This window comes from Plectropomus leopardus, chromosome 1 (genome assembly GCF_008729295.1).
Source record: "Plectropomus leopardus isolate mb chromosome 1, YSFRI_Pleo_2.0, whole genome shotgun sequence".
Classification (NCBI taxonomy): Eukaryota; Metazoa; Chordata; class Actinopteri; order Perciformes; family Serranidae; genus Plectropomus; species Plectropomus leopardus.
Genome location: NC_056463.1, coordinates 15,848,953 through 15,870,307, shown reverse-complemented (window position 1 = coordinate 15,870,307; position 21,355 = coordinate 15,848,953). Strand labels below are relative to the sequence as shown.

The following is a 21,355-nucleotide window of genomic DNA, read 5'->3' as shown; positions in this document are numbered from 1 at the left end:
GACTGGGATACTGCTTGCTTTCCGCCTGTAGAGCAGTCAGACCGTTCACACTGCTGTGACGCGGCCCTGACTTCCGCGGCATGCTCACGATCTGCAGCGATTGTTTTGGCATCTGGTCTATTTTTTTTGCGAGCTGCAAATGAATCTTGCAGGAAAAACACACTAAAGAATCAATTATGAACGACAAAAACTCTATATTAGATATATTATGAATGATTTGACCATGATAAATGGTTTTAAGAATGCATCCAGTACTTCAACAATGCTTGTCAGCTGTGTCAGCAGAAAGACAGAGAGATGAGTAGACACATAGCCACAGACACACAAGCAAGCAGGGCAAACAGAGTCCTCCGTGTGATTAGAAAGGAGCAGAGAAGGAAGATTGCTGCTGACTGGTGCGGTGAAATACGCTCCTGGTGTGGACGTCCAGGTGATTGCTGAAGGGCTGCTATGCGACAGTTTACATATCAGGGCACTTCTTTGTCCAGTAAAAGTAAACATAATCCCAAGATTATCATAACTGGGATAAGCCTCATAAACAGGTTACTCATGTCCATATCACTGCACTCTTTGTAACTGCACATAAATAAGAATACAAAATAAATGTGCATCATCAACATTAACACAGTCAAAATAACATAATCAACACAATCAAATAGAAACCCCTGCTATAAAAAATAAATAAAGTGTAATCATGAGTACACACACACACAGTAATTAAAAGACAGTTTTAAATTTGCTTTTGAATGTGGACACAGTTGCACTGGACCTCAAGTCAGCAGGCAGCTTGCTCAGGAGTGACTGAGGCCACCCTCAATGGAAAATGATCTAATTCTGGGTACTACTTGAAAACCTGATGGGCCTGATGGGGTTATAATCTAAAATTACATTTTGAGACAGGACTCTTCAAGATGGCCTAAAATCCAGCAACAATGTAGAACCCATCTTATTAGTTAATATTGTGATTTAGCTTATGGATGTTTCCCAAGCAAAGTAACAGCCAGATAACCACCTGCGGCTTCTTGAGCTCAGGTCGGTAATCTCGTCAAAGCTAGAACAAACTTATCTCTGTTACACTGTGAACTTTGAACATGGCGACTGACAGAGTATGTCCCAGTGAGCCAATTAGTCATGTCCTGGTGTGTGACTATAAGGTTGTTACTTCATCCCGAACTTCTCGGAGTTGTCTAATGAGCTGAGTCATGTCATGAGTTCAAAGTGAGTCATTAGACAGGAGTTTTACAGTATGTGAGTTTTTTTTATGTCAAAAGTCTCAGGATAGAGGATGTTGTTTTTCCCCCGCTCCGATATAAATTTGTAATTTTGGACTCTGCAAATAAAACTGATCTCTTTCTCACTCTCTAATGCTTTGAATCCTACATTTCCCAAACTGAGCTAGTTTACCCAGTCTCGTCAATATTTTTTCTGAGAGGATTCAATCTGAATTGTGCCTTTAACTTGTGTCATCAACTTTTATCATCAAAATAACAAGACACTTCGCCTGTTGAATAAATTCCCCCTGAAAGCTTTTGAGTATGAAGTAGCGGAAAATCCACTGTATATAAGTGTTTTGGTATAGATGTATGAAGAAGCATAACAAAGAAATACTCAAGAATTCAAGAAACACAAAAATGAACTGTGGTAAATGTATGTTCTACCACTGCAAAAAACATGCTGAAAATGAATGCCATCCTCAGGACATAAAAAAGTTATTTTGATTTTCATTGCACATGATTTAAGTAGCTGTGATGTAAGAAACATGATTTTAAGTGTGTGTTTGTGTGGACACATCACATCCATTTATGTCTAACCCTTCCTCAATAATTTTGACAAAATATTATTGACACCAGTGTTTCCTGAAGTATGGACATACACCAATTTCATAAGTGTTTTGAATTAGATGTATAAAGTAGCATAACATAGAAATACTCAGGAATAAAAAAAAAACTCAAGAATTAAAAAAAACAACACAAGAATGTAATGTCAGAAACATGATTTTAACTGTGTGTTTGTGTGGACAAAAATAAACTCATGTCGAACTCTTTTTCAATAATTTTAACAAAATAGTGCCCACTTAGTGCTCTGTTTCCTTAAGTATGGAAAATTGTTAAAAATATGAGAAGCATGTCCCATGTCCTCCACAGACATCTGTTAAAATGAGCATTTTGAAAGGCCGAAAATTAACATACACTTTTAAAATCCTAATATGACATGATATAGTTACGACTGCCATAAATAGGTAAACAGCATAATCATAAAAAAACAGAAACAATATATCTTTGTTTTTATTTATTTAATCACTTACAGCAAAAAGAGTATAAATACAACAGTGTAATAGCCGCTCGTGCGGTAGCCGCTCGCTTTCCCTCCCTTTTCCGGTGACGTCACGGTCCATACCATCTGGCTGCCCAGGCCGAAAAAGTCTCAGTCGATTCTCGTTAGCGGACGGTGAAGGTTACCTGCTTCAACAGTGCTTGAACGGCAACCTTTCAACTGTCTTCAAACCCTAATAATCGCTCTGATCACTCGTAACATCATCGATAACAATCAAATCCAATTTTAATCACCTTCAAACATCCGCTAGCTCAGTTATCCCGAACACGTTTAGCTCGCCACCTAGCTAACCGTTTGTTTTGCTAACAGCCTCTCGACCTCCTCACGAGAAGACCCGCAACTGAGATAAGGTAAGAATACGTCTCTGTGATCGTGTGTCGTCTGATATGTACAATGGTAGAAGTTGACGGACCTACAGCGACGGTTTCGTTGTTGTTAGCGCATGTTTAGCAGAGTAAAGTAGCACTGGTGCAGCTGTTTATTTCCTCTCCGCTGCCAACACTTCGGCCTTGACGCAGTTTGCTCTTCACCCTCTGCGTAATCTCCACAGCCAGGCATGAGACACAACAACAACAACTCTGGCTTCACTAAACAAACACGTCTTTATTTGAGCGCCGTCTACTTTAACAGCGTGACTTTAAGATCACACAATGCTTTCTAACTGTAACATTATATTGGAGCTGGTCAAAGAAAGCAGCTACAAGGTTTATGCGATTTTCTGGCCGTTGTTAGCTTTTATTTCCATGACATTATATAATAAACTATAGTTGTGCCAGAGCCAGTGATACTGAAGTGATAGGTAGGTCTGGTGCAGTATGCTATGTCATGATGCCTCTGATGAAGGCAGGGCCTAAAGATTGGCTCACAGTCAGTTTTATGTAAGCACTTTGTACATTTCTAATAATTATTTCCTAACAACTGAGCTCGGTAATATAGGTAGTATTTTTAATTTATCATCAAATAAGTAATACTCTTTTTTGGGATATTCTATTGAAAAATAATTAAACTTGTTCGATGGTTTTTGAATCTAAATTAGACGTACAAAAGCGAGACACCCAATGAGTCAGCCTGAAAGACAGATTTGCTACGATGTCCAGTGTTAAATGATAGACATCACCTAGAAAATGAAGTGTTGATAGTAGGACAGTGTTGAAAAAAGTAATTTGTATTTATTGTGATAAGGGCTATTATAAGGCCAGTTATTTTTTTATGGTCAAACTTTTTGATTCATCAATTGATCTTGTTGTTTGTAAGATATCAGGGGTGAAAAATGTCAATATAATGCCTTAAAATGTCTGCCTTTGTATGACTGTCCAATTTTTGGTTTGCAGTGATATTTAAACAAGGATAGTAGCACATTTGAGAAGCTCAAATCACATAATGATCTGCAGTAACTTGAATGATTAATAGATTATCAAAATGCTGATTAATTTTCTGCAAATCAACTTGTCTCAGCTTTTGCTTTTGAGTCATGTTAGTTTGAGTCATGCTGGTTTGTCTAGTGAGGATTTTGTTTGCTGTTTCAGAATCATGAGTTCCCAGGTGAGACAGAACTTCCACCAGGACTGCGAGGCGGCAATCAACAGGCAGATCAACCTGGAGCTGTACGCCTCCTACGTCTACTTGTCTATGGTGAGAGTCCAATGGATCGATAGGAAAGAGTGTTCAGAAAGTAAAACGAAGATGAGCGGAAAATCCAAAGTGGAACGGCTGATAATGACACAGTATGAAGTGGTTAGCATAAGGGGAACCGTGTATACGTGTGATGGTGATGCCATTTACTATCATGAAGTGATTTGAGTTCCGTTAAATCAGGCTGTATTGTAGTTATGTAACTGCTGAGCTCAGCAGGTTTAAATGTTGAGTCACGGTAGGCAGGCAGCCCACGATAAATAAACGGCACCATCACAGCAGCGTTTTCCTTTAAACATTAACGAGTCACACATGAGCTTTTCGGGACCCGCTTGATATCATGTGCTTGTTCGGAGGTGAAATGAATGTTGTGTGGCTAATAAAACAAAGGTTGAAGTTCCTTTTGAGATTACCGTGTGTACAGAGACGGGGCATGGAGTGCATCGTCTGAACTTGAAAACTTTTCTCGAAACACCGCCTCCACCCATCGATCTCGTGCTCACAGAAACACAGAAACTGCTTGTACACCACATGTATCTTAAATTTTCACCTTTAAACATTCTCTCTACTTTCTGCTGTTTTTCAGAGGGAATTCAGCTGGTTTATACTCAATACATATGAGCGTTTGTTTAACCGAAATGTTTTTCAGAGTCTTTGTTTTTATTTGCCTCGCCTCAATGTGCTTTTATTATTTTGCATAATCATCAACACAGTGTTACTCATGTAAGAAGAGTAATGAACACTGCATATTTTAAAGTAGTAATAATTGTAGTGTGAGCTATTTAATAGAAGCAACGCTGTTCTCACTGCACTAATATTGGACTTGACCTTAAACATTCATAAACACGTCATTGTCACTCTGTTTTCACTGTGATTATTGAGTCAGATGGAAGCTACTGTCGCAAAATTTTTATTTTTGACTTCCAGGGTGTTGAACTCGAGCACGGCTAGTTCTAGCTGTGTGTAGTTACATTAGCAGCGAGGTGTTTGTGGATTTAGCTTTGCCACCTTTTTGCTTCACCAGGACCTTTCTGTTTTTTAAAATATTAACATCCCTTTCTTTCCTCCTGACAGGGATACTACTTTGACCGTGATGACCAGGCATTGCACAACTTTGCCAAGTTCTTCCGTGATCAGTCTCACGAGGAGCGCGAGCATGCAGAGAAGCTGATGAAACTACAGAACCAGAGGGGGGGAAGGATCTTCCTTCAAGATGTCAAGGTATAACATATTTAATCAAATGTGTTTTTGTGATAACAAATAAGTTTGTTTGAACATATGCACTCGGCTTGAGATTTCCACTTCTAGCTAGGCTACCACATAGGATGGGCAACATGAGGCCAATGAGATACAGAGGGTGTGTGTGCTGCACCACTTATCTTTCGCTGGCACATACACAGCCCGTTAAACGTTAAACTGCAAACCCACTCTGAAATAATCAGCAGACTTGCAGCAGTCTGGGTCAGGTCGTTGGCCTCCCACCTCTCGTTAATGAGTGTCTCACTGTTGTCCTGACCTGCTTTATTCTTTGCAGAAGCCAGAGAGGGATGAGTGGGGCAGCGGTGTTGAGGCGCTTGAATGTGCCCTGCAGCTGGAGAAGAGCGTGAACCAGTCGCTGCTCGACCTGCACAAGCTCTGCGCTGATCACAATGACCCACATGTGAGTATTAAATCGTGAAATGACGGTTGAACAGCAAAAACATCTTGAGACCTTTTTCCCTTTTGCTTTAGAGAACACCAATCCCAAATAATGAATAAATTTAATTGATAAATGTATTTATTTATTTAAAAGGGATCATGTACGGGTTAAAACATAAATATTTCCATTTGATGCACAGTACCAGATTATAGCTTTGAGCTTATTCTCATCTGCACTCCTCGGCAGCTGAGAACAAATAACATCATAATATAAAGTTGTACCAAAAAAAAAAGAGAAAAAGAAAATAAAAAACGTGCACAAGAAAATCAATACATGCAATAGCACATGATAGAAAGTGATACTAAGAAGACACGAGACGGACAATGCAACAAAGAACAACACAAAAATCACATCACATACAAAACACACAACAGCACATCACAAATTAATGTTTGAAAAATAAAAATAATATAAAAACATTTTTTTCAAAAAATAAAAACAATAAATTCTCAACACTGAAATAAATGTTAAGTATTTTAATGAGAGTATTAGTCAATCCAAGTACTGGTCCAGATACTTCTTGCACACCTCAAAGTATGCAGGAACAGGCACACAAGCATTTCACTGCAAATTGTGCTTGTATGATTGTGTACTTAAGACATACTCATTGTTTGTAATTCTGCAGGTTTCCTTTTCAGTTTTTGCAAGATGTCAGAACACCTGTGAGACTTTGAAGTGGCCTCTATCTGGTTTTCACAGCACGGCTGAGGCGTTTTTAAGAAAATGTGCCAAATGTGTTTTGCAGCAGTTTGCTAATTTGCCTGTTTGAGTTACAGCTCGTGACTAATCTCACCACCTAAACAGAATAATCACAAGTGTCAGTTCAACTCCTGTGACCTCTGCTGATGTTCATTTTAGGATATTTCAGCATGTAAATGAAAACAAAACAAAGACACGATTCTGCCATTTTTGGCATCCTCTCTTCAGAGAGTGTATCAGGTCTAATCTGATTTAACGCTTTCTTTCAGTTGTGCGATTTCATCGAGACACACTACCTGGACGAGCAGGTGAAGTCCATCAAAGAGCTGGCAGACTGGGTGACCAACCTGCGCCGCATGGGAGCTCCTCAGAACGGCATGGCCGAGTACCTGTTTGACAAACACACCCTGGGCAAAGAAAGCAGCTAAATCCCTCCATATCACCTTTACTAAAGCTTTCTATATATGTATATTTGTATCTTGCTTTCAAATGTTTGACAAACATAAAGCCATCTGCATGGATACCCGCTAGTCATTTAAACCTCCTACATTACTCATGAAGTTATTGCCATTCCCTCCACATCACAGTTCAGTAGTCCCCTTTTTCCTGAGCTGTGAGCGATTACATTCAAAGCCCACTCTTGTATCTTGCACTATCTGCTGTCAGCTTTGCCCCTGTCGTTACCATGTATTTGCTGTGTTTTATGCCAGGAGCTGTTAATCAAACCCAATAAAACGAACCCTCTGGATTCTGATCAGTCTCTTTGTTTTAATGTTGCCATGATGTTTAAAATCGACAAGTTGAAGGCTCTAAATTTAGCTCCATGTGGAAAAAAATACAGTGAACTCCTCCAGTGATGAAAATGGGTATAAAAAGGTAGTTTCAATTTCACTTCTGTTACCAGAGGAAGCAAAATTAGACAGTCAGGTGACACCTTGAGTAAAAATTCCAGTGATCAAAGTAAGAACAACTCTAAAGCCTCTAACGTGAGGTCGGTTTTTAAAGATCTGGTTACTGTGATTGTAACTAGTGGACAGCAAAATGTTTTGGTAGTTTCAGGAGATTCTGGGACTTGTAATTAAGAAAATAATCACAGTGTTTTACTAAATGTGAAGAACATAATTACTGTTTTCTAAAAGCCTGTGGTCTTTACAAAATACATGGCAAGAATCCAAAATAAGCAGCTTGAGGTGAAACTAAGTGTGATTATCTGCAGTTCACGTCTCAGGGAATTAGCAAATTGTCATTGGTCTCTTGTGCTGATACTTAGTTTTTACTGAACTCATTTTTGAAAAGTGTACCTATTTACACAATTCAATGCATATTAACTGCATATTGTGTTCACTCATTTGTAGTATTGTATTTGTCCAAAAAATACTGTGAAAGCCCCTGCACAGCCATGCCTCTCTTCTGGGTGCTGGCCAGTGAAGGTTAGCCCACATGAATCAAAGAAATGAAACTTTCAGCACACACCAGGATGCTCAGATTTACACTTATTTAACAGCATACATTGCAAACTAAGAAAAAGAGCGAAACTGCTCCTTTTGCTCTCTTTTTGTGCAGTGGGAATGAGGCTAATGTAAGCTGCTAATAAAGAAAATGTCAATCTGAGCATCCTGACGTGCGCTGAAACTTTAGTTTCCTTGATTCAATTGTATCTGTCTGTTCTCATTGTTTGTATTAATTCATGCAACAGCATTCATGCTGCCCTCTTGGCTAGGTTGATCTTGACAAAATTAATTATCTCTTTTTATTTGGGTAAATAAGAAAGTAAGTAGATATATACAGTTACTGTATGTGAGTTGATTATTTGGACAATCTAGTATTGTATTCAGGGGATTTCCGACTTAGAAACTCAAACATTTTACAGGAAATGTAGATGAAATGTTCGTGCGTAGACCTGCGTCACCATGAGTTTCCCTCTTTTGCAATCACATCTGTTTTCCTCCAAGGACTCAGACTGCTAATGCTGGTTGGGACGGGTGTCATTCCCTCTAGTGGTGATCTAGAGTTAACAACCACCAGCACCAGCAAGACTAATAATAAAAATGTCAGAATGTGTTTTGACATAATTAGATAAATGGAAAAAATATGCAAATACTCCATCATTTCTATAGAGGGTAAACAATACATGTTTTACCTGCACTGTGCAAACTGCAGCCAAGATAGTGTGTCTCAGAGCTGATTGAATGTGATCTGTGTGTAACAGAAAATTTAGGATTTGTGGGCAGTTTTACTGCAAAACTAAAGAATTTTGGGTTTCACCTGAGAGATACAAATGTTTTAAATATTTTGTACCATTGCTTTAGTGGAAAATCTGTGCCATCCGTTTTAAAAACTTGGCCAATACAAGTGAAAAATATCACATATCAATATAGTGAAATTAAAAGAAAGTGAAAATCATGTAAAAAAAAACAAAACAAGACAAAAAACAAACTATCAGTCATGTTGTGGTTACAGATTCACAAATATCACAAATTCTGTTGAATTTAAATTAAGCCATGGGTCTTCAAAATGAGGTCTGCGACCCCTAGGGGCTCCTCAGAGTTACTGAAGGAGTCTGCCAAATTATTGATGGATAATTTTTTAAATGTTTGGTAGTTTTTGTTTTCAAAAATTAAAATAAATGTGACATTATAAATACAACATATTATAGAAAAGATAAGTTGACCTAGTCATTTAAACAAACAAAAACAAAACAGAATACAACATAATGAGCTAAGTGTTACCCATGACTCCTTGTCAAATGAATCCATGATATATCACTAAGAATCTGTCAGTAATTATTGTTTAATAGCTCAGTATTATATGCAGCATACAAAGGTATGTTTATACATGACACTTAAGGTCACCCTGCATGTTTTTAGGCCCAGGTTAATATGCAACTCAGTTTTATAGACGTAGTTGGGGGTCCCTTTGCTGTTTTTTATTCAGCTGAGGGATCCTCGGCCTGAAAAACTTTGAAAACACCTGCAATAAGCAATACTGCCTTTTGATTTAGCTTAGCCTTAATGTGAACTCATCACCTAGAGCTGCATTCAAAGTACTGAAAATATTTTTTTTTTTTTACAGCTGAAATCAGTTTCTTTCTTCAGCATGTGCTGATACTGCATGCAGCCATCCTGCTGTGTGTTGTTGTAGGATAGTGAAGTCAAGACAAGCAAATGGACATTCATTAAACACCACACTGTAATTTATTCCCAACAAAACCAGAAAGTCAAGAGCAAAACTGGAAGTTTTGAGGCACATTTCTGAAATGAGAAGATCAAAACCTAAGTGCTACGATGACAAATATTACAAAATCAAAATTTGTTATCAAACTGCTTGTGGAAGATATAAATGTGAATTATCAGCTCCAACATTGCCTGTCAGACTGAAGTGTTCACGCTTCCTCTAGCTCCACCAGCACACCGTCACAGTCTTTAGGATGAAGAAACATCACTGGTTTCCCGTGCGCGCCTATCCGTGGTTCTGCTGACAGAGTTCTGATGTTCTTTGCTTTCAGGTCCGCTATGGCAGCGTTAATGTTGTCCACCTGCAACCAAGGAGAGAACTGTTTATTATTTTCTAACTTTGGTAAGTCTTAGATACACTCATAGTAATAATACTCAGGAGAGTATAGAGAGGAGAAAATGTACTGCACTCTACTGGTGTCCAAAGTGTCCACAGACAGGTCCGGGTGGTTCAGAGAAAGTTCTGCACAATCCCTCCCACATGCTGTCAATGCCGTCTCACCTCTATACAAATGTGATGCATCCCTCCAGACTTGTTCTTCTGCAGGAAGCCGGCGATCGGGCTCTTCTCCCCCAGAGGATGGAGCAGCTCCAGCTTAGTGTTGCCGAGCTCCACAAACACTGTATAGACGCCGTGCTCTGGCAAAGGCACCTTGTCACTCACTGTGGCCCCCAGCACGTCCCGATACAGAGCTGTGGCCTTCTCCATGTCAGGAACAGCGATGGCGATGTGGTTCAGCCTCCCCAGATTCCACAGTGATCCAGGAACGCCCTGATGGAGGGCTGCTGTCGTTGAATGTGCCCTCATGAGTGAGAGACGAGAACATCTGGAAAGACCTGCTGCTAAATAAACATATTAAAGTATAGTGAGTTTAGTTTTATGAATCATGTTGAAATAACAGTCCTAAAATTTGAGTTTTTACACAGGTTCCCCACTTGGAAAAATCCTCCTATTCCACACTTTATGACATGAAATGCAGGATACTCTACCTTGTTCCATTTACGTAACCCTCATGCCTAATTTTGGCTTTGTTAATGCATATGACATACATTTGGCTAGCGTGTGAGGTATTTTTACCCTGAATTTAATATTAAGCAATTTAAAAATTAACTGTGTAGCAAAAATACGGACAAACCAACCCTCATGGACAAAAATGTCTCCATTTAAAATTAGCGTACAATAAAATAATGCAATTTTTGTGTTTAAATTTAGAGTGTAAAAATCATGAAAACAAATGAATACAGTTGGTTCAAATGTTTAAAATAATCAAAATATAAAACTTTTTTTTAAATTTTGAATCAACTGAATACATTTGTTTTCATGATTTTTACACTCTAAATTTTAAGGTGGAAATTATTGTCCTCTCAGAAAATCAGGGGAACTTTTTTTAAAATGAAGCACAAAGGTTGAGCTGTATGTTATATTTATAGAGAGAGACTTGTTTTTATGGCTGAACCGCTCAGTCAAATGGATTTTTTAAAAATGTTTTGTGCATCATTTTTCACACATTTTCCCCAAATTCAGCCAAACATTTGGTATCTCTGGAGTCTCTACTGGACTTCAAAATAAAGGTTTGTGGGTTTGCACATCGTTTGGCTCTTCGTCAAAATGTTAAGTTTTCGGGTCTTTGGGAGTTCATTTTTATCTTTTCAATTCGTAGTTGACGTAAACATCTGTACATTGGAGAATACAAAACAAACAAACAAAATTTCGCTGTACTGTATTATACAATGACAATAAACTATCTATCTATCTATAACACTATACTTAAACTATCGTTGCATGTCTTTAGATAAAAGAAATACAGTCACTTTGGCACAAAACACTAAACGTACTATGTAACTTGCCCTAAACCAACATGGTTGGCGTCAACATATGGTTTAACATGAAAAATAAAGCAGCTAACGTAACGCTTCGGTGTTGTTTGGGGCTCAACAAAAAATCGGAGGACGAACATTTTTTAAAAATCACGCATTTGTTAGTAAAATAATTATTGACACAAACCAACCTGCAACCTTCAGCACGGCGGACGCCATGTTTGCACGTCGGAACCAAAGCAGCGGCGGAAGAGTTTCTCGGTGAGCCTGTTTACCTGCGACACACTCAGATTCGCATGTGGGGGTAACGATGGCTAGCGGAGATGTGTGGAGCGTGCTGGAGGAGTGTGTAAAGACGATAAATGCCAACACAGCTCAGCCAGAAAACTTTCTGAGGCAAGTGTTTGCTGTCTGCATGTTTCTGTTTGATCGGCAAAGCTGTTAAATGTTTTTTACGCGTGTTTGAAGAGAGGAGGTTCAACTAGCTGACCGTTAGCTAAAGCTAACTGCGTGCACTCTCAGCGTAGCACCGTGTTTCGCCGTGTTTCGCCGTAAGCTGTCATATTTAGATACAGAAGCGTCTTGGGGGTATTTATTACTTACCAAGTCGCCGTTTACATTTTATAATTATATGTCTTTAGGTGGATGATTTGTGTAAACTTTCTCTACAACAACCACACTAAACTTAACTAACCTCCGTCTACTTGTCCCTTCTGTGAGTTTATTAAATAGTAAAAAATAAATAAATTGAGTGTTACTGTGACTGAAGTGGACAGCTCACCCATTTCTATCAACATTGTTTTGTTGAGAATAGTGAAATAAATAATCAAATGCTGCACTTGAACAGCTTGTCACAGACAGAAACAACAGTTGTCATGAGTCTGTGCACAGGCTGACTTGCACCTGTGAACATTCAGGCTCCGCAGGAGCTGATTACTGACTGTCCACCATAACTCCAGGTACTGGAATAAATTTGTAGGGATCAACCCATATTAGTTTTTCTGGGCCGATACTGATTATTAGGAGTTAATGAGACCGATAAATGAGATTTGGAACCGATATGCATTTACAATAAAATGAAAATCTTTTGGTCAGTATTTAGAATCTGGAATATAACAAACTCCAACACAAAACTGAAATTTTCAGCATCAAATACAGCGAGTTCACAGCAACTTTTATTACAAAGTCAAGTGAATATTAAATATAAAAAAATACATAAAAATAGTTACCTGAGATTTTACAATGTAAAAGTTCCTCCATTGCTGACACTTTCTGTCTTTTTCTTTCTTTGTACTCCCTAACAACGTAACCATTTCCAATGTAGAATACATCGCAATCAACGAGGTCATGACAGCACCATGAATTCAATTCAATGCAGAAAACTTGATTAAAAGCAGCATGTTAAAACTTGCTTTTAATTAAACACCAGACTTGTCATTCTGATTGTGTGTTTCCACCTTTTCAGCCTTCAGGATGGAGTGGCAGCAGACTTTACTGCTCTCACTAAGACCCTGTATGATCTCCACAAGGCTCAGGAGCCTGCAGAGTATAAAGGCAGCCCGTTGGCTCAGCTGGTGGTGGACAACTTTGATGAAGAGCAGATCTGGCAGGAGCTTGAGCTGCAAAACAATGCTGTACTGAAACACTTTAAAAATGCAGCTGATGAGGCTTTGTCAGATGAGATGTTAGCGGTGCTGGTAGAGGACGAGGAAGAAGCAGAGACTGATGATGAAAATGTTGATGAAGAAGAAGAAGAAGAAGAAGAGGAGGAGGAGGAAGAGCCACCCAGACGGTCTAAAATAAAGGCTGTGGAGGCTGAGGACGGAGCAGAGGATTACACAGAGGAGGACTCTGATTTAGATTTTGATGTGGATGCTCTGGAGAAGCGAGAGAAACAGAAGAAGGACATGAGAAAGAAAGGCTCCAAAACAAAGGTGGTTCCCTCCGAGGTTGATGATAAGTTCTTCAAACTGTCAGAGATGGAGACGTTTCTTGATGATATGGACAAGCGAGAGGGAAAGGATGATGAGAACGAAGATGAGCTGGACTACTTTCAGGACCTGCCCTCCGATGAGGACGACGATCTCGACTTAGAGCAATTGCTTTCATCGAAAAAGAAAAAGAAAAACACTGTATGCATTTTACCACTTATTTTCACCTGTTTTATTGCATCATCATGATGCAGAACTGGAAATGTATTGATTGTTGTTTATACTGACAGGTGAAGAGCTCCAGGAATCTCAAGTACAAGGACTTCTTTGATGCCGTGGATAGTGAACCAGCCAAAGCAGATGACCAGTCAGATGGCGAGGATGACAGCATGGATGAAAGCCAGGAAGAAGGTGAAGAAGAAATAGATGACGAGGAAGATGATTATGATGGTGAAGAGGAGGGTGACGATGAGTAAGTGTGATTAAAATGATGTAATGCATTTTAATATGTGTGAGAGGAGCACGTATGGTTGATTCCTGCATGTCTGTGCTTACCATTTGCCAGGGAGGACGAGAGGAGTCAGTCCAAAGCATCTCATAAGAAAGTAACCTTTAACCTCTCTGGGGACGATGACAGCGAGGGAGAGGACATGGAGGACATTTTTGGAGGAAAAGCTCAAAGCTCAGCCAAGTCTGAGTCAAAGTCATCATTTGAGAAACGGCAAGAAAAGGTGATCAGGTCTAAAATTTTGCTAATTTCATTTGCATGTCCATGTGTCTTAAATGTGCGACAAGAGTCATTATAGAGTTGTACAGTGTAGAGCATAAACATATTAATGCAAGAGTCCTATTTGGCTGGGCTTCTGTGAAAGAAAAATCTCTCTAATTCCTTTTTGTTAAATTTTGTCTTCACAACATGCAGCCTTTCAAGAACTTGGGGCTGGACAGTAAAACGATCTCGATTGGGCATTGATATACATTTTAACATTAGAGGCCCTCCAGGATTTTCCAGTGTTTCAATCTCAACATCCCTGCGAACTCTGTGCAACCTTGCAATTTTGTCCAATCACATTAACTTCACTTTAAATGTGATTTCAAATGTGTAAAATCTCATTTAATTTTCGAGCTGCATCCAGTGTGTCGAATTCCTCATCCTCCTCCTCTCTGTTTATCATAAGACTTCTGCTGTGCAGCCTGAGCTCTCTGCCTGAGAGCACAGGGCTAACTGTTGGCATCACATGGCGTATGTTACCCAACGGTTATTGACACGTTCAAAGACAAAGTCAAATCAGTTTTGGTATCTGTGAGATTAACGGCTGCTGCCAAACACACACTACCTTCCTCAGATCTGAAATGGCTTGACAACTATTTTGACAATTTTCACTCTATAAACACCACTACATGCAGTGCAATTTTTAAGAGAAATCAGGCATTTCAGGTTGCAGCAATCCCCGAAACAGCTTGTGAAATCTTGCAGGGACTGATTGGCTCCTTGCCTGGTTTATTAAACTGATGTGCATTATAAGTGATGATTGAGAAAGTAAATTCCTGTAGCCTTAGAGGGCAGGCATACAGTTCAAAAAACACTGTTGCAGTAAAAGTGTAACAGAAATGTTACAAGGTGCGGTCTCCACTGCTGTAGTGACTTTAACATAAAAGTGACCAGAAATTCAGACATTACACCAACATTTTAAGTTGGCATCAGATTAACATAAAGGGACGCATGTCTGAAAGGTCCTAAGAATCCTTCAAATTCATGAAATTGTTCCTCGAACTACTATTCCTGGACTGTGTTTAATGTCTCACCAGTGCGCAAGGAAACACTCCCGCAGCAGGTCTGATTTTAATTTCAATTCTTGCAAATGGGCAATCATTATATCTTATTGCTGTTCTAATCTGCAGATGTCAGAAAAGATTAAAGAGTTGGAGGAAGCCGCTCTAGCAGAGAAGCCATGGCAGTTGTCCGGAGAGGTGACGGCACAGACTCGTCCAGAGAACAGCATGTTGGAGGAAGATGTGGAGTTTGAGCAGACGTCCAGGATGGGTGAGCGACTCTTCTTCTCTCATGTGTTGCACCCTAATTTAGGCAGATGACTGTATGTTATTTTGGATTTATAAAATTATTCACACAAGTGTTTTGTTTTATTTTTATTTTGATTTTTCATGCTTTAAAATACAGCTTTTTGCAGTCATATAACACATAACATAAGATACAGCTGTGTCTTAATACAGAATAAAGGAGAGAGAGAAATAAAGAAATAGAAAGGGGAAAAAAATGCATAAAATAAAAACAAAATTGCTCCTCATATGTTTTAAAATGGTAATCTAAACAAAGTTGAGTACAATAATTACAATAAATGCTAACTATGTGAGGCATTTAAAAAAGTAAATAATTTATACAGGCTCAGAATGATTAAATCCTTAACATCATTTATAAACGGACTCCATATATTCTCAAATATATGCTGTTTATATTTCACTTATCCTTTCTAAAGAAAGGCTTGATAACATCAGTCTTATCCACTGATTCATGTTTGTTATGTTTCGCTGGATACAGGCCCAACAAGAAGAGCTTTGGGTTCAGTGGGATTCTTTTTGAAATCATCCTCTCAGTTATAACTCTCACTTCTTCCCAGAATGTTTTTTTTTTTTATCTACGCTGCCAAATACAGTGAAACAATGCTCCTCTGTTCTCTGTACATTTTGTGCATACATCTGTTATGTTTTTGTTGTATCGATTTAATTCAACCGGTGTTATTCACACCAGTGTTATGTTTATATTATGCAGTTACAGCTATTATCTTTTCGATGTCCTTTTTCAAAATCAGAATCAGAATCCGGTTAGTCAAGCACATTTACATATACAAGGAATGTGACTTTGTGTTTTGGTGATAAACAGTTACCATAAAGGAGAGAATAAAAATAGTGAATTTAAATAGAATAACACATAAGAAAAAAAATATAGAAGCGATTTAAATATATAAAATGACAAAACAGAATATAAAGGACACAAAATGTATGCACAAAAGGTGCAATGGAGGGATTGTACTTTTTATCAGAAGTATAGTTACAGTGCAAATATCTTAAATGTAAATAATTAAGTTAAAGTCAGCAGTGTACAGAAATCCAGTCCAGTGTGCATTAATGTAATGCATAAAAACTGCTTCAGCTTAACATTGATGTAATGCTTTCAGACTCTGGGGCTGGATTGGAGCCTGTGTCATGTGGGCAGGGGGAGTATCGTTCATGATGGTGACAGCAGTGGGGAAGAAACTGTTTTTGAGTCGTAGGGTTTTGGTCCTGATGGATCGCAGCCTCTTACCAGAGGGAAGGGTCTCAAAAAGTCTGTGTCCGGGGTGAATAAGATGTCAAGATTTGCTCTTTGTCCTTTTAGCCCCTAGTATCACAGAGGAAACCACTCTACAGCTGGAAGACATCATCAAACAGAGAATTAAAGACCAGGTTAGTCACAATAACTTCTGTCTTCAAAATATAAGGGGTTTTATGGTTGTGTGATTATAACCCCATGTCTCTGACCTGTGTTTGTGTAAGGCATTTGACGATGTGGTCCGTAAGGTGAAACCCAAAGAGGAGGTGTTTGAATACAAAAAGCGGCTAACGTTGGACCACGAGAAGAGCAAGCAGAGTTTAGCTGAAGTCTATGAGCAGGAATACCTAAAGCAGAATCAGGTTTGACTTTTATCTGGTTTTCACTGCCACTTCAACACATATGAGCCTTTGCTGTATCCATTCTGTTTGCATTTTCTTTTCTTACTTCAGCAAAAGACAGAAGAGGAGGAGAACCCAGCTCATGTAGAAATTCAGAAGCTTATGGACACACTCTTCCTAAAGTTGGATGCTCTCTCCAACTTCCACTTTACACCTAAACCAGTAAGTTTTCCCTCATGACAGCACTAAGTGAAAGTCTTCCAAGTATGCAGAAAGTATTGTAATAATATGTTTTATGTATTTGAAAGATGTAGAAGTTGCATATCAACACTCATAATCACAGAAATTGCAGGCTTATTTTGCAAAATAATATTGCGTAGGATTTTTTACCCTAGATCTTAATCTTACTCTAATAAGTGACATCTTCAGTATAATCTGTGATTCATAATGCATGCATTTTTGAGATATAATATGTAAATATATAACATATCATCCCCTCAAAAACCAAACAAAAAAACCCAAACATGTTGTTAAATAGAGACAAAGCCTAAAATAAAATAGAAATAGATTCATGGTTCCCATAGATTCCTAAAAAGTCTTAAATGTCATTTAATTAATTAATCTAAAAATAAGGCCTTAATTGGTATTAAATTGTCTTAACTCAATCTTTCAAAAGTCTTACAAATGCTAAGACATAGGAAATGGGATTTTTATGAATAGTTTTTCTCCTGATGTAGCATTGTATAATCTTGAAATAATCTTTCACTTGGTAAAAAAACAAACCCCAAATTCCTCTCACATTATCGTCACCCAGAGTCATGTTACAATAATTATTTGGGCAAAATTGTCCCTAACCCTGTCTTTTGGAAGCTTTGTGTAACAACTTGGCCAAGGGACTACGGATGAAAAATAGCCTCCTTGCTAATTCTGGCATTTTTAAACTTTATGTTTTTATTTGTTTGTGCTGTCCCTTTTAAATAAACTAAACCTAAACTTAAACCGTAAGTAAATGATGTTGGTTAATTTCTTATTCTTAAATATTGGTTCTTGTAAACTGTTATTACTTTTTTTTCCCCTGAGTGGCATTAAAAAAGTCTTAAAACCATTTTCATTAAGCTGTAGGAATCCTAAAATTGTAAATGCAATCTGATAATTGGAACAAATCCTGATGGATCCACGATGGACTGTACAGAGTTTAGTTATGGAAACCAGCATTCATGTTTTCATTTGTCCACAGCCTGTTCCCGAGGTCAAAGTGGTGTCTAACCTGCCGTCCATCACAATGGAGGAGGTGGCTCCAGTCAGCGCTAGTGACGCTACGCTTCTCGCACCTGAAGAAATCAAGGTTTGTTATCAATCCACCTTCAAACACTTACTTTGAGCTTTGGTATATTTAGTAACACAACATGTCTAATAACATCCTCCTGTCACTGAAGGAGAAGAACAAAGCAGGAGATATTCTGGGTGATACTGAGAAGACGTCGACAGACAAGAAGCGTGAGAGACGGCACAAGAAGCAGGTGAAGCGTCTAAAGATCAAGGAGAAAGAAAAGAGACAGAAACTGAAAGAGGCCAGTAAAACTGGGGAGAACAAAAAGCCATCAAAGGCTGAAGTCGCAGAAAACCTGAAGAAACTCACAAAAGGAGGCAAAGCCACAATACTCAAGGTGAGTGTTTATGGAATCAGTGATAGCTAGTTCTTAGTTCAGGGATCCCATGGGTCCTTGAAAGTCTTTGAATTTAAGGGTGAAAAATAGAAATAAATAGATATGGATCAGTGCTTGATTTTATATTTTGTTTTCTTTGAGCGTCTCTAAAGCCCACTAGTTCTAAGTTATAAAAGTTTTCGGTGTTATAATAGTAATTAACCTTGATCGTTCCGTGTCTCAAACTATGTCGTTTTTGGACCTTGAAAGTTTTTCAAAAAAGTCCTTGAATTTGATGTTTAAGAAGGTGTGGGAAGCATGCCATCAGTTAACAAGTTAAGGTGTAAGACTGTACATTGGAGAAAGACAACTGGGATGATATAAATGCCGACTGTTCCCCTAAATGGTTAAGTTAACCAAATCCTGCAGTGTGGATTTTATTTACACAATGATGATGAAAAAACTGCGAATTGAATCCAGTGGTGGAAAGTAACTAAGTACATTTACTAAAGTACATTACTATAGTAAATTTATAAAATACTTTATCACCACTTTATCCTTCTACTTCTCGATATTTCAGAGGAAATTTACCTTTTACTGCAAGAACCCAAAATTTATAAAATATTTCAAATTAGCAGCCTTTTGACAAGCCACAACTTTATTGCTATTTACAAGTTAAACACTACACTCAAACATGCCACATTGTTAGTATCTTTTAAATCCTTCCTGAAAACTTTTTAGGAAAGCATTTATCAATCTTTAATGTGTTGCTAGTATTTATCATCCCTCCATGGCCATCCTATTCTACTTTTTAAAAAAAATGTTCCTTATTCCCAATTGCTTATATATTTTCTGATCACATTGTGGTTTGCATTTTATTTTAATTTTTTTTTTTTATGATCACTGTTATGTTTAATCAGACGTTTTTCTGAAAAGCTCTCAGTAACATTTTAAGAAAAGTGCTATTTTAAATAAAGTTTGTTATTATTGTTATTATTATATCTTTTGGCACTTTAGGTTAAGTTTGCTAACAATACTTCTGTCCCTTTTCTTTAAATAGGACTTTGAATGCAGTACTTTTACTTTTAACTGATTACATTTACATTGTTGCATTTGTACTTTTACTTATGTGTAAGCTGCATGTGTCTGCTTTCAGTACCCAGGCATAGCACATCTTTTAATGCCAAAATAACAATGACATAAATTCACAACACATAAAATACTGTATTGGGGTGGTGACATTACTAAAGTGGTGTTCTCTCTTGCAGGATGAAGGGAAGGACAAAGCTCTGCGGTCCTCTCAGGCTTTCTTCTCTGAGTTGCAGGACCAGGTGAAAAGTCAGATCGAAAGTGCCAAGGACCAGTCTTCAAAGAAGAAGAAACATAAAGAGGTTTCTGTCAGCAAACTTAAGTTATAAAAACTGTGATGGCTTGTTGTGGAAGATCAACTTTTTATTGTACAGATTCTTTTTTATGAGAAAGCCGCAATATATTAAACCTGAAAGTCCATGTAAAATGTTTCCATTTTCATTAAAATAAATCAAGTTCCCCAATGTGCTTTTGTTTGTTTGGTAATATTTAGGTTTTAAATGCCTCAATTTAGTACAACCGTTAATTCACACTATGAAATGAAATAAGCTGTGTGACACAGACAGCAACATTCAAAGTTTTATCTGTTTCAGTTAAGATGACTCAGTTACATTTTGATCGGTCACATTAAAATAAGATAAAATAAAAATGGAAATGTGGACAGATAGGAATACATATATACATGCACACAAAAATGTATCCAGTATATGCAAAATGTGTTTTAAATTATAATGTATGTAGAAAAATCATTGTCTAGTGGAAAAGAGGGTGGTGTTATTATGTACAAAACCAGAATAACGTTTAATGTCATTTAATAAAGTTTCATGTCATTCATTTATGGTGGCATTTGATGCAAAAATGTAATCCCCACCCCTACTAATTAATATTTATGTAAAGAGCTTTTATAAAGAAAACATTATGGCTGACAAGATAATCTCAGAATTTACTATAGAAATGTTTGGGTGCTATGATTATTCTAACAAAGATTTTAATGCAGTTTTTTAATTATCAGTTTAATTTTTTCTGGCCAATTTTCATTCCTAAATAGAAATTTACAAACAAACAAAAAATCCAAATTTTCTGTATTTATGAGGGAAATGCCTACTTGTCAAACAATTTGAACAAACAAGAAAAAAACTGTATGCACCATCTTCAAAACCCTCAAGTGAACCTCTTGTCACAAGTCACTTGCGTCTTTGAATTTAAGTCTAATTTTTGTTGCAGTAATTTTTCTTTTGTTGTCCTCTTCGGTTTGGTAATGTTTTTAGTTTCGTTCTTTTCACGCTTTATTTGTCTTTATATTATCCTGTTCACCATGTGTTTCTGCTTACATGGTATGTTAAAAGTTCAAAATAAAGATCATTAACAAATACTACTACTACTTATAATAATAATGATGATGATGATAATAATAATAATATTAACAACAACAACAACAACAAAACAACAATAACAGTATGAATAATAATGATAATAATCTTTACACAACAGCTAGTCCCGACCAAATAGCCTAATTTGATTGGACAGTACTGGGACCTTTCACTATGCTTGTATCACTCCGCTTCTCAGGTGTTCTGAGCCGTAAATTACGTTAGCCGCTAACTA

At 37.7% G+C, this 21,355-nt stretch overlaps 3 protein-coding genes across 4 annotated transcripts; 2 read left to right on the top strand and 1 right to left on the bottom strand.

Annotated features, from left to right (window-relative positions):
* Positions 1–2,392: 2,392 nt before the first annotated feature.
* On the top strand, positions 2,393–7,118 carry LOC121948313 (ferritin, heavy subunit). Its single transcript, XM_042493684.1, has 5 exons — positions 2,393–2,684; positions 3,861–3,966; positions 5,041–5,187; positions 5,501–5,626; positions 6,634–7,118. The coding sequence occupies exons 2-5, from the start codon at positions 3,865–3,867 to the stop codon at positions 6,790–6,792; spliced, it is 534 nt and encodes a 177-aa protein (XP_042349618.1). The 5' UTR covers positions 2,393–2,684; positions 3,861–3,864; the 3' UTR covers positions 6,793–7,118.
* Positions 7,119–9,539: 2,421 nt separating this feature from the next.
* mcee (methylmalonyl CoA epimerase) lies at positions 9,540–11,684 on the bottom strand. Of its 2 annotated transcripts, none has more exons than XM_042493665.1 (3): positions 11,607–11,684; positions 10,100–10,440; positions 9,540–9,899 (listed from the first exon to the last, which is right to left on the bottom strand). In XM_042493665.1, exons 1-3 carry the CDS (start codon positions 11,632–11,634, stop codon positions 9,747–9,749), a joined length of 522 nt encoding a protein of 173 aa, XP_042349599.1. In that variant the 5' UTR covers positions 11,635–11,684; the 3' UTR covers positions 9,540–9,746. The 2 variants fall into 2 exon arrangements, with proteins under 2 accessions (XP_042349599.1, XP_042349606.1); XM_042493672.1 differs by having other exon boundaries at positions 10,100–10,437; positions 11,607–11,682.
* On the top strand, positions 11,683–20,214 carry mphosph10 (M-phase phosphoprotein 10 (U3 small nucleolar ribonucleoprotein)). Its single transcript, XM_042493652.1, has 11 exons — positions 11,683–11,811; positions 12,881–13,549; positions 13,639–13,818; positions 13,912–14,077; positions 15,249–15,390; positions 16,741–16,808; positions 16,899–17,036; positions 17,127–17,237; positions 18,253–18,360; positions 18,452–18,682; positions 19,930–20,214. The coding sequence occupies exons 1-11, from the start codon at positions 11,726–11,728 to the stop codon at positions 20,077–20,079; spliced, it is 2,049 nt and encodes a 682-aa protein (XP_042349586.1). The 5' UTR covers positions 11,683–11,725; the 3' UTR covers positions 20,080–20,214.
* The last annotated feature ends 1,141 nt before the right edge of the window (positions 20,215–21,355 follow it).

Bases quoted from the DNA above. Each gene is read 5' to 3' on its own strand.
- mcee (XM_042493665.1), bottom strand. From the start codon at position 11,634: ATGGCGTCCGCCGTGCTGAAGGTTGCAG. The intron at 10,441-11,606 runs GTTGGTTTGTGT...ATGTTTATTTAG, and splicing joins CGCCGTGCTGAAGGTTGCAG to CAGCAGGTCTTTCCAGATGT. The intron at 9,900-10,099 runs GTGAGACGGCAT...CCTTGGTTGCAG, and splicing joins TGCATCACATTTGTATAGAG to GTGGACAACATTAACGCTGC.
- mphosph10 (XM_042493652.1), top strand. From the start codon at position 11,726: ATGGCTAGCGGAGATGTGTGGAGCGTGCTGGAGGAGTGTGTAAAGACG. The intron at 11,812-12,880 runs GCAAGTGTTTGC...CCACCTTTTCAG, and splicing joins CAGCCAGAAAACTTTCTGAG to CCTTCAGGATGGAGTGGCAG. The intron at 13,550-13,638 runs ATGCATTTTACC...ATACTGACAGGT, and splicing joins AAGAAAAAGAAAAACACTGT to GAAGAGCTCCAGGAATCTCA.
- LOC121948313 (XM_042493684.1), top strand. From the start codon at position 3,865: ATGAGTTCCCAGGTGAGACAGAACTTCCACCAGGACTGCGAGGCGGCA. The intron at 5,188-5,500 runs GTATAACATATT...TATTCTTTGCAG, and splicing joins TCTTCCTTCAAGATGTCAAG to AAGCCAGAGAGGGATGAGTG. The intron at 5,627-6,633 runs GTGAGTATTAAA...GCTTTCTTTCAG, and splicing joins CTGATCACAATGACCCACAT to TTGTGCGATTTCATCGAGAC.